Source organism: Austrofundulus limnaeus, unplaced genomic scaffold (assembly GCF_001266775.1).
Source record: "Austrofundulus limnaeus strain Quisiro unplaced genomic scaffold, Austrofundulus_limnaeus-1.0 Scaffold46, whole genome shotgun sequence".
Classification (NCBI taxonomy): Eukaryota; Metazoa; Chordata; class Actinopteri; order Cyprinodontiformes; family Rivulidae; genus Austrofundulus; species Austrofundulus limnaeus.
Window position 1 is genome coordinate 327,611 of NW_013952448.1, and position 11,990 is coordinate 339,600.

Sequence of the window (11,990 nt, forward strand, 5' to 3'; positions counted from 1 at the left end):
ATTAAATTGTCAGTATGACACTTAAGAAATAAACAAATTCTACCTTTATGAAAGTATAAGAAACTGAAGACTTGCGCATCTTTTAATTTGTCTACATTTAATAATCTGCTTACCCCAGCTGTGTAATGACTGACAAACACTTCTACAGTTTATTATGACACCTGCACGCGAAGCGGGGGTCATATTGTTTTTGCACTGCTTTTTTTCCAGTGATTTTTGGTCAACCAGAAATGGCTGCACCGATCACCATGAAATTTGGCAGGAATGTAGATGTGTCCGACCTACACCGCACCAGGCAATGGTTTTACCATAGAACTCATATTTAAGGAGGGGGCTCCTCGTGTCTGGACACGCAAAAATGCTTATAACTAAAAAACTATTCAACAAAGGAGCTTCAGAATAATTATTTTTGTTTGTTTAGCTCCTAATGAAGGGCTATCCATCAGTCCCACCAATGAATTGCAAGTGTTTTAGAGTGTATGAACGCTACTGTGATAGACTCATACAGTTTTATTGTATTATTTATACAGTCAGACTTAGCAGCATAAATCCTGTCCTTAGCAATATAGCATCTGTTCATATTGATTTCTTAGAAAACAACGATTTGAAGCTGCTCTAATCTGTGGATATTTTTAATACGTTATGTTTCTTTTTTATTTAAATTTGTTAAAATTACAATTGCAAATTAATCTGCAATGTACAGTATTTACACATTAGATGTCTTTCCATAGCTGTAGATCACATCCAGTCAGCTTGAATTGGATCTTAGAGGAAATATAATTAGTCACCAGTTAGTCATTTTTACTATCTGAATGTTCCACTTTGGTTTGCTTGATCCAAATATTAAAACAAATAATTAGACTGTCAGAGGTGAACGTGATGCCTGTGGTCTGATCTGTTTGATTTTACTGATACTGGCTTTAGTGTGCTAATATTTAAGCCCTTGGGTCAAAATGACTCACAAGGCCTCAGGTTGAAAACTGAGCCCCCAAACCAGGAAACGTCTGGCAGGAAAGTTGAAGTGAACAGAGGATATGTTTGTTTTCCTTTTGTCCATGTGACTGCAGTGAAACAGATAAGAACTATTTTACACAAACTTTGTTTTCCTTTTTTATAGCATCTGTCAAACATGACTAACATAAAGCGTTCCACACTTGTTAGAAACAAAAACAGACGTCAACATAAAAAACACAACTTTAAAATGTTTTGTTCAAAATGTATAGTACTGGTATGTGTAATGTGCTTTATAAAGATATGTCAACAGCAAAAAAGAAAAAGTAGAAACAAGACAGTCAAGCTAAACAAGCAGAATTACACTCACCGGCCACTTTATTAGGTACACCTGTCCAACTGCTTGTTAACACTTAATTTCTAATCAGCCAATCACATGGCAGCAACTCAGTGCATTTAGGCATGTAGACATGGTCAAGACAATCTCCTGCAGTTCAAACCGAGCATCAGTATGGGGAAGAAAGGTGATTTGAGTGCCTTTGAACGTGGCATGGTTGTTGGTGCCAGAAGGGCTGGTCTGAGTATTTCAGAAACTGCTGATCTACTGGGATTTTCACGCACAACCATCTCTAGGGTTTACAGAGAATGGTCCGAAAAAGAAAAAACATCCAGTGAGCGGCAGTCCTGTGGGCGGAAATGCCTTGTTGATGCCAGAGGTCAGAGGAGAATGGGCAGACTGGTTCGAGCTGATAGAAAGGCAACAGTGACTCAAATAACCACCCGTTACAACCGAGGTAGGCAGAAGAGCATCTCTGAACACACAACATGTCGAACTTTGAGGCAGATGGGCTTCAGCAGCAGAAGACCACACCGGGTGCCACTCCTTTCAGCTAAGAACAGGAAACTGAGGCTACAATTTGCACAAGCTCATCGAAATTGGACAAGAGAAGATTGGAAAAACGTTGCCTGGTCTGATGAGTCTTGATTTCTGCTGCGACATTCGGATGGTAGGGTCAGAATTTGGTGTCAACAACATGAAAGCATGGATCCATCCTGCCTTGTATCAATGGTTTAGGCTGGTGGTGGTGGTGTCATGGTGTGGGGAATCTTTTCTTGGCACTCTTTGGGCCCCTTGGTACCAATTGAGCATCGTTGCAACGCCACAGCCTACCTGAGTATTGTTGCTGACCATGTCCATCCCTTTATGACCACAATGTACCCAACATCTGATGGCTACTTTCAGCAGGATAATGCGCCATGTCATAAAGCTGGAATCATCTCAGACTGGTTTCTTGAACATGACAATGAGTTCACTGTACTCAAATGGCCTCCACAGTCACCAGATCTCAATCCAATAGAGCATCTTTGGGATGTGGTGGAACGGGAGATTCGCATCATGGATGTGCAGCCGACAAATCTGCGGCAACTGTGTGATGCCACCATGTCAATATGGACCAAAATCTCTGAGGAATGCTTCCAGCACCTTGTTGAATCTATGCCACVAAGAATTGAGGCAGTTCTGAAGGCAAAAGGGGGTCCAACCTGTTACTAGCGTGGTGTACCTAATAAAGTGGCCGGTGAGTGTATATGTATATGTGTGGTTTTTCCACTGAAGAGATTCCAGTGAGTGTTACTGGAGCTGAGTCTCAGCGGTTCTTTAAAAAGAACGTTAAGAACCAGTTTGGTTTTCCACAGCTAGCTCTGAGCCACAACGTTACGTCACGCTGCACGGCTCTTCAGCCAATATTGGATCTAAAGCTTCTGTGGAGGATCACAGACAGAGAGCCACTTTATCTCCACAGATCTGAGGGTTTATGTCATTAGTCTTGTAAACACGTCTTCATATCATCCATCTGTTTGTGAACTCTGCTGACCAGCTCAATCAGCTTTCATCATATTTGGTCATTGCTGAGAACTGGAGCCAAACAAGGTTTCAAACTGGATGTATAAAGACCAACTTGTGGTAGTAAAAGATTTGAAAATGGTAATAAAAATAGCTTCAAACACTGATTAATTCAGCTGAAAACAGTGGTTGTGGAGGCAGCTGTGACTGCAAACTGATAAAACTACACGTTAAATATTATGAGCTCATGTTCACTACTTATTTTGATTCTGATTTATGCTGAAGAAGAGTATTTTGGTAAGTAAGTGAAGTAAAAATGAAATTGCCTCTAAGGTTTTAAACATGGCTAAGGCTGCACAATAAATTAATAATGTATGCAATCGTAATCAGTAATAATGAGGGCGCAAAATTGTATGTGGGTTTGTAAGTGTCACCATTGGAATGGAATCGCATCATATTGGAAATCATTGGTTTTTATTGCCATTTATGTTTATTTAAAATCCTTTCTGGTCTGCCTAAATGTAATGGTTGTGAGCTAATTGCGTAGAAATGTAAATATGCTTCTGAAGCCAGTTTGGTACATATTCACCTACAAGTGTTGACTTAGAGGTGGGCTTAGCGTCTCTCCAACCTGTTTATTGTAGATTTTGGGTTGTGTTAGGCAGAAGAGTTGTGATGGACTGGCTTTGATATGGATTGAAGTACAATATGTTGCAGAAGAGTTGATATAAATTGAGGCCATGCAAATACAGGGTCAGCATGTGACATCAGGTTCACTCTAACACCAACCCCACAGCAGAATGACCAAATTCACCACCTATCATAGATAAACAGGTGTTGACAAACTGATTGTTTTCCATCACATTGTTGTGTTATATAGAGTCATTTCGTCTGTAGACTAATGAAGTCTCTGTTGTGTCAGGATCACTGCTGAGCTCAAATGGTTTGTTGGGACATCAATCTGCTCTGCTGAGGCCGTTCAGCAGCTGGCACAGTGACTCTTGAGACATTTCTCTCTTTATACATGTCCAATAAAAGACATTTAGAGTTGGAGAAGGCATTTTCATCAAAATGTTTTGTCTTTCACTATTCTTTCTATGGTTTTGTTTTGAGCGAAGATATTGCGTAATGTGTTGCATTCAAGTTTGTGTTGAGGATGATCAGCTAATACCAAATCAATTTTTAGCTGAATATCTGTGTTTGACTGAACTATAGTCATTTTTGTGTTTTTTTTTTTTGTTTGTTTGTTTTTAGCTGGCTGTAGTGACCATCTTTATTTGAATTAATTCAGAGTTAAAAAGACTGTGTATTTGCAAGAATTTAGTGAAATGATGCATATAACACATATATGACCAGGGCTCACAATACAATATACTGCACCATACTGCTGCGTTACTGTAAGCAAGGCGATATATTGCTATTTTTTCTCTCAAAGTTCTAATTGAAAAAAATAACTACGTTTTATACAATATACCATATGTTTCAGATTTCGTCCATGTTTTCAGTGGTTAGGCCAAATGTGACGTTACATAGTTTATTAATATATTTGTGGCAAAAAATAAAAACAAAACAAAACAAAAAACTAAAATAAATAGGTTCACTGGATGGATTCTTCTTTAATGAAACATTTCAGCTCTACTCAAAGAGACTTCTTCAGTCTGAAGAGTTTCAGGTGAACTCAGCCTGGACAAACAGGTCTGTTCACATGCAAAGGAAGACCATCAGCCTAACAATAGATCATTAGTGCCCATATAATCACCTATTGTTCATAGAGGGTCATATGCCCAATCAACTGACTGCCACTGGGGCTCTGATTCACACCATTTTGCTCACAGGGGTACTGAGTCATACTTGCAATAACAGCGTTGTAGGAGGAGGACAACTGGACACAAAGGCCTCCACCTCTGTTTAATGGTGAACGGTTTTTCTTCACAAAGATGGCTTCCTTTACTCCTCTCAACCCAACGTTCCTCTCTATCAAGGATGAGAACATCTTCATCCCTGAAAGTGACTGCTGGCCTGTAAATGAGTGAAAACTGCAGAGTCCTGACCTGATGATGTAGCTCGTCTGTGCTGGCTCATTCTTTTGAACAGTGGCTGTTTTGTTTCCCCAATGTATGACTGATCACAGTCCTCCTGACACTTAACAACATATACAACTATACTCTGTGCCGGGGAGCTGGATCTTTGGGGTGAACCAGTCTTGGCCATAATGTGTTTTGGAGTTTGAAAGCCACTGGGACATCATGTTTAGAGAATAAACGTCTCAGTTTCTCTGAAACTCTCGCAAAATACGGAATGACCACTGGTCTGGGTCTGGAGTCTTTGTTTTCAACTGGTGGTTGACTGGAGTCCTGTTTGGGTTTCTTGTCTACTTTGCAGCAGATTTTAGATTTAAAATATTAATTTATTATAAAAATATGGTCACCCACCATGCTAACAATAGCCTGTATCTATAGTCTGTGTTTCTGCCATGGGCTCCTTTAAGAGGTAATGTGAGGACATCATTTCAGTGCAGTCAGTGTTTCATTTTGTCATTGTATTTGGCCACTTCTGTATCGTCCCTTGGGGACCCCTTTCAGTTCAGTCAGCTCAGTGCGCAAGACAAATGTATGCCTGCCTACCGTAACAAGGTGGCTCTGATTGCAGTCTGCTTTCAGAGTAAGAGTGTTCAGTAAGGCAAGTTATCGATTAATTAATTAATCTAAAGTTAATTGATCTTACTGATCGACTAACAGTTATTGATAAGCAGACATTTTCTTAAAAACCTGACATTTCTCTTGAATCAAGAGATCTATAACATGAAGGGCTAATTTTTTACATTCTAAATTTGAAAAAAGTACAGTATTATATGTTAATTTATTGTGCCAGCTTTATTAAACACTGACTAAATACATACAGAAATGGAAAAATTTGGATTTCTCATATAAACTTGAACATATTTTTAAAATATAACAAAACAGGAATCTATTAAGTTGCTAGTTGGATAAAAAAACAAAAGAAAGAAAAAAAAAAGACACTTAATCCATCCTGATCCTGATGTAAATACATGGAGTGGAGGAATCAAATGATTGGCTGACCGCTGCCAACTAGTGGCCATAAACTAAATTACAATACAAGAATGAACCACTGGCATGAAAGTTTACATTTAAACCTTAATTAAAAATCGAAACAGGACTTTAGAGAATCAATACAGTATCGGAAAATGAAATATAGCAATATTTCAGTGTATCAATATTTTATTACACTGCTTAAAATAGTGTAATATTTTATTACACCACTATAAATTAATCATGTAAATCTATTGATTATTTTCTGAAGATTCATTGAAATCTATCAGATGATTGAGATATTTTAATAACAAACAAAAATGGTTGATTCTAGTATTAATAACAAGTTGTACACAGTTCTCACACCATCAGTTAGCATCAGTTTCATCTAGAAACATAACCTTCAACTCATCTGTAACATTGGCCATCTAAAACCATATCGGCTCCGAACATTCATCTGTTGGAGATGCTTCATCAAGCCTCCATCAATGATTCACAAGATATTTTACTAACGGTACAGACGAACAACCACGCTTAGATGAAAACCTTATCCTTAATTCAATAATAAATCAGAAACTTTTCAGATAAAAAATGTGATTATATCTTAAAACAGAATAAAAAAATGAAATTACATTTTTTATTTTCATTCCTTCTTAGTATGTTTTGTTCTCAAAGTCACTGTATTTTAAATATTTTAGAAAGGGAGAACAAAGCAGCTGCTGTATATATTCTTTGTATATGAGAATATAATGTCCCTTTCTGTTATTTTCATCCTCTCAGTCACAGTAACCTTTTATTGACCCTGATCTCATCTGGATGTAAAGCAGCTGTGTGGAAGGTTTGACTTCTTTCAGCCCATCAGCTGCTGGTGTTTATGAAAGGAAGGGAGGATGTGTTTACTTTCTGGGAGTCATCAGTCTGTCTGAAAAGAGCAGATATTTACACACAGGAGATTTCTTACTTTACTTCTCAGTACATTTTTAACTCTCAAATTAGATTTTTAAAGATATATTTAAACAAACAAAAAAACAAAGCACTTCAGCAAATTATAAATTGCATCTAATATTCCAGATTTGTTGCTTCTGAGGGTTTAAAATGTAGGTTTCAGTAGAAATCACTGAATGATCAATGTTGATTCATTGTGTTTTGAGCTTTTAGACTTACCTAGTTGTAATTATTTGTAGAGAAACAATCACTGAACTATTATACATGTTTTCCAGCATCAACAAATTAAATCATGAAAAGGAGTCTTCACACAGACTTTTAGGGGCTGATTAAATACAGTTTGCACCATTCTGTAATCTGATAGACATAGTTTTAGCTTATTTAAATCCATTTTATAGCAGCGTGGTGTCTCAGTTGGTAGAGCTGTTGTCTCTCACTAAGAATGTTGCAGGATTGAATCCGAGCCTGAGACCTTTCTGTGTGGAGTTTACATGTCCGTCTTTGCATGGGTGGGTTTTCTCTGGTTTCCTCACATAGACCAAAAAACATGCATGTTCGGTTTCTGAATTGTCCCACCCTCAGGAGTGCCCACCCTCTCACACAGTGAGGACTGGACATGAGCACCAGTAACTCCGGCAAACTGTACCTGAAAAGGTGGGGAAAGATGATGGATAGATAAATTAATTTTCCTTTTATTTAATGTATTTTTTGTGATGATAATTTTTTTGATATTTTTTATTAAAATTCAAATCAAATCACATTCCAAACACTACAGCAACAAAATCATAAGATTTCAAGGCTGGGGAAAAATGTTTGTGACTCACAGGATGTCTCAGCTTCTTATTTTTAACAGCAAAAACACCAGCTACTAAAAGAAACAGCTGTTTTTTATGTGGAGGCATGCTCTACACACAAACACAGAGAACAGTATTTTTAATGTTTTCACAGTCACAGCTGTGAAAAATGTTGTTAAACTTTTCACTTCCAAACCCTGTAAGTTGCCTTTAGTACAGCAGGTAAAATACAGTAAGTATTGAACACGTCACCATTTTTCTCAGTAAATATATTACTAGAGGTGCTAATGACATGAAATTTTCACCAGATGTTGGTAACAACCCAAGTGATCCATACATACAAAGAAATCAAACCATAAATGTCTAGAAAGGAAGTTATTTGTAATAATGTGTAATGGCACAGGGAAAAAGTATTGAACACACTTACTGAAATTTATCTAATACTTTGTACAAAAGCCTTTGTTGTCAATGACAGCTTCAAGACGCCTCCTGTATGGAGAAACTAGTGGCATGCATTGCTCAGGTGTGATTTTGGCCCATTCTTCCACACAGTCTTCAAATCTTGAAGGTTTCGTGGACCTCTTCTATGAACTCTGATCTTTAGTTCTTTCCATAGATTTTCTGTTGGATTCAGGTCAGGTGATTGGCTGGGCCATTCCAGCAGCTTTAGTTTCTTTCTCTGAAACCAACTGAGAGTTTCCTTGGCTTTGTGTTTGGGCTCATTGTCTTGCTGAAATGTCCAGCCACGTTTCATCTTCATCATCCTGGTAGATGGAAGCAGATTTTTATCAAGAATGTCTCTGTACATTTTTCCACTCATCCTTCCTTCAATTATTTGAAGTTTGCCAGTATCATATGCTGAAAAACAGCCCCACACCATGATGTTCCCACCTCCAAACTTCACTGTTGGTATGGTGTTTTTGGGCTGATGTGCAGTGCCATTTGACCTCCAAACATGATGTGTATTCTGGCATCCAAACAGTTCAATGTTGGTCTCATCTGACCAGACTATATTCTCCCAGTATTACACAGGCTTGTTTAAATGTTGTGCAGCAAACTTTAAAGGAGCTTCAACATGCTGTTTCTTCATCAGTGGAGTCTTGCGTGGTGAGTGTGCATACAGGCCATGGTGGTTCAGTGCATTACTTATTGTTTTCTTTGAAACAAACGTACCTGCTAATTCCAGGTCTTTCTGAAGCTCTCCACAAGTGGTCCTTGGCTCTTGGACAACTCTTCTGATAATTCTTTTCACTCCTCTGTCAGAAATCTTGCGAGGAGCACCTGGTCGTGGTCGGTTTATGGTGAAATAATGTTCTTTCCACTTCTGAATTATGGCCCCAACAGTGCTCACTGGAACCTTCAGAAGTTTAGACATTCTTCTGTAACCGATGCCATCATTATGCTTTGCAACAATAAGGTTGTGAAGGTCTTGAGAGAGCTCTTTACTTTTACCCATCATCAGATGGTTCTTGTGTGATACCTGGTCATCATTTGGGACTGAACCAGCTGATATTAACTTGCACTGACAAGGGGCAGGCTTGCTTTCTAATTACTGAGAGAGTTCAGCTGGTTTCTTGGCTTTCCATGCCTTTTTACACCTCCCTTTCTTCATGTGTTCAATACWTTTTCYCTGTGCCATTCCACATTATTACAAATAACTTCATTTCTGGACATTTATGGTTTGATTTCTTTGTATGTATGGATCACTTGGGTTGTTTCCGACAACTGGTGGAAATTTCATGTCATTAGCGCCTCTAGTAATATATTTACTGAGAAAATTGGTGACGTGTTTAATACTTATTTTACCCGCTGTATAAAGAAATACTGAGTTTGACCAGTTTGGATCTTTTTATAATTGAAGAATCCACACAATGGATCAGATGGATGGTTTTACACTTGTTGTGGTTGCATCATCATCACCTCTCATGTGGCTCGTCACACAGAAGGTATTCTCCAGGTCCTCACTGACCTTTGTATGGAGTTTCTGAACATTTCACTGTCATGCTCAAAACGATCCATGACAATAGACCCGACAGTCTTCTGGAGGATCTTATAATGTTTGAGCACCGGACGAGTGTATGAGAACTAGTCAGTTGAAGTCCTGATCAGAGAAGCCGGCGCTCTCTGTTTCAGCCCATCTTTGAAAACCTTTTTTTCAAGGTGTAAAACAACCTGTTAGACAGATGTTAGATGAATGCGTTCCAACCTGCCGCTTCCCCCAGTTTCCTCCTCTAGTGAAAGGCAGGCTGTGTAAAAGCTTCATTTAGACATGGAAAAGGCAGAAAAGCCCACACAAAAAGCTGTCAGCCGGAGATAAGTCACTGCCTATTTAGCCTCTGTAAATTGGCACTTGACTTCCCGAATGTTTTTGTTGCTGGCAGCGCTGCAACGAGCAGAAGAATAATGGTTTAATTTTCCCCTGATGACGCCGGCCCCTGGTGCCTCATACATATGCAGCTTATCAGCGGCAGCTGCCGGGGATCTTTTTCTTTTTTAACTCCTGAAAACTCAAAATTCTCACACAGCACAATCTGTCAGTTGGGCTTCATTGGACATAAATTGCCACTTTATGATAATGCTGATGGGAATGACTGACTGGTTCTCCTGGGAAATACATTTACATGTACAAAACATCAACATACAGTGGAGACAATTGTTATTTGATCCCCTGCTGATTTTGTGCTAATTTTTTATGGTGTATTCATTTTAATAGAGACAAACAAAATATCAAGTAAAAATCCAGAGAAAAACACATTGCATAAAGTAAAAAATTAATTTGTTTCATTAAGGGAAATAAATTAACACGTCTAGAATTTTGGCTCCCATTGATTAGTTATGTGATGAAGTGGCCCACTGACAACTGATCTGTTTCAGTGTTTAAAGTCAACAATACCAGTTTCTTCCATTCCAACTTCTCCACCACCAAGAGAAAAAAATGAAAGAACTGTCAGAGGTCATCATGGCCAAGATAGTAGATCTGCACAAACAGAACGAGACTGGAAGAGACCGTCATCACTGGAAACACCCTGGTGGTTGACTCTTCTAGTGTTGCCACAAAAACACAAAGTGCTGATCTTGGTGAACCTACTAACGTGTGATAATAAACTGAAGGACTTGTTCACCAAACTGTCTGTTTTTGCCACATTATACCCACTAATTAAAGCTCATCTTTCCACCAACTGCCTCCGATCGCTTCAGTCTTACTGCTTTCAGAACACATGAGGAACTTTCTCAGTTCACACAAATTCCTTTTGGACTTGCCTCGGCACCATCTGCCTTCCAAAAGAAGATTCACAGAGATCTGGACGATGTGCCAGGAGTCCAGAACTACTTGGATGATATTAAAGTGTATGAAAATATCATGGTGAACAGTTACAATGTAGTTAATGTGTGATTTATTTGTTTGGTGTGTTTGCACTGAACCAAAAGTCAGAACAAACATTTGTGAGTCTTGCTCTCTTTATCAATCCTTTCTTCTTTTTCTCTTCTATATTTATAGTCTTATTTCATGATGCACCCCTCAATCATTTCTGCAGTCTTCTCTTTGTCTGAGTGTTCTTATTTTTCTGCTTATTCTGCTTGTTTTCAGGTGAACAAGCAGCAGCTGCAGACTGTGAAGGAGCGTTTCTTGGCCTTCCTGAATGGAGAAACTCAGATTGTGGCTGATGAAGCCTTCTGTAATGCTGTAAGAAGCTACTATGAGGTAAGAAGAAAGAGTCTTTTACAATATTTTCTTCAAGTTAAACCTTATTTATATAGCACTATATATTATTGAATGTTCTTTTCAAAAAGACCAAAAACACTGAAGATATTTCCACAGGCTCACTGGGGCTGGGAATCTGTAGGCATCTCACAACTGATTTTATTATGAGACAACCAATGATGCATTTTGAAACTCAAATAATTATAACTTCTCTCACATAAATAAACATTCATTTACACGTTTTCTTGCCTAGTGCTGATCAACATTTAGCATTTTTTAAATCTGTTCCGATTTCGGCAATGTTCATTTCTGGTTTCACACAGGCCTTCAGAATAAAAGTAAACAACCTATAGAGAACCCCAGTGGAATGGAGGGAGTCAATGCAACACGCCACATTGACCAAGAATGCATTAAACCTCTGTCCTTTTATCAAAATAAAAGAATAAAGTGAATATTTACAAACTTTTGTTTGGAAGAGGAAAAAAAGAACTGAAATATCCAAAGTTTAATTTATTCAAATTTACTTGCTTTGATAATATTTATATAAAAATAAAACAAATTGATGTTTTTCAAAACCCTCAACCCCCAGGTTGGGGACCGCTAACATAGAGGTCTGAGGCAGGGGAATAGAGAGGGGAGCCAGTGTGTTGTGTTCAAAGACATAAAGTGATTGTTGGAGCACATTTTACTGTTTGTTACCACAT

General features: G+C 38.3%; 1 protein-coding gene across 1 annotated transcript in view; it reads left to right on the forward strand.

Annotated features, from left to right (window-relative positions):
• The window catches only part of LOC106517216 (calcium-dependent secretion activator 1), a 32,375-nt gene extending 20,736 nt beyond the window's left edge, over nucleotides 1–11,639 (forward strand). Inside the window, exons 2-3 of the mRNA XM_014007937.1 lie at nucleotides 11,173–11,286; nucleotides 11,610–11,639. Coding sequence (XP_013863391.1) covers nucleotides 11,173–11,286; nucleotides 11,610–11,639 — 144 coding nt within the window. The remainder of the gene's footprint in view (nucleotides 1–11,172; nucleotides 11,287–11,609) is intronic.
• The last annotated feature ends 351 nt before the right edge of the window (nucleotides 11,640–11,990 follow it).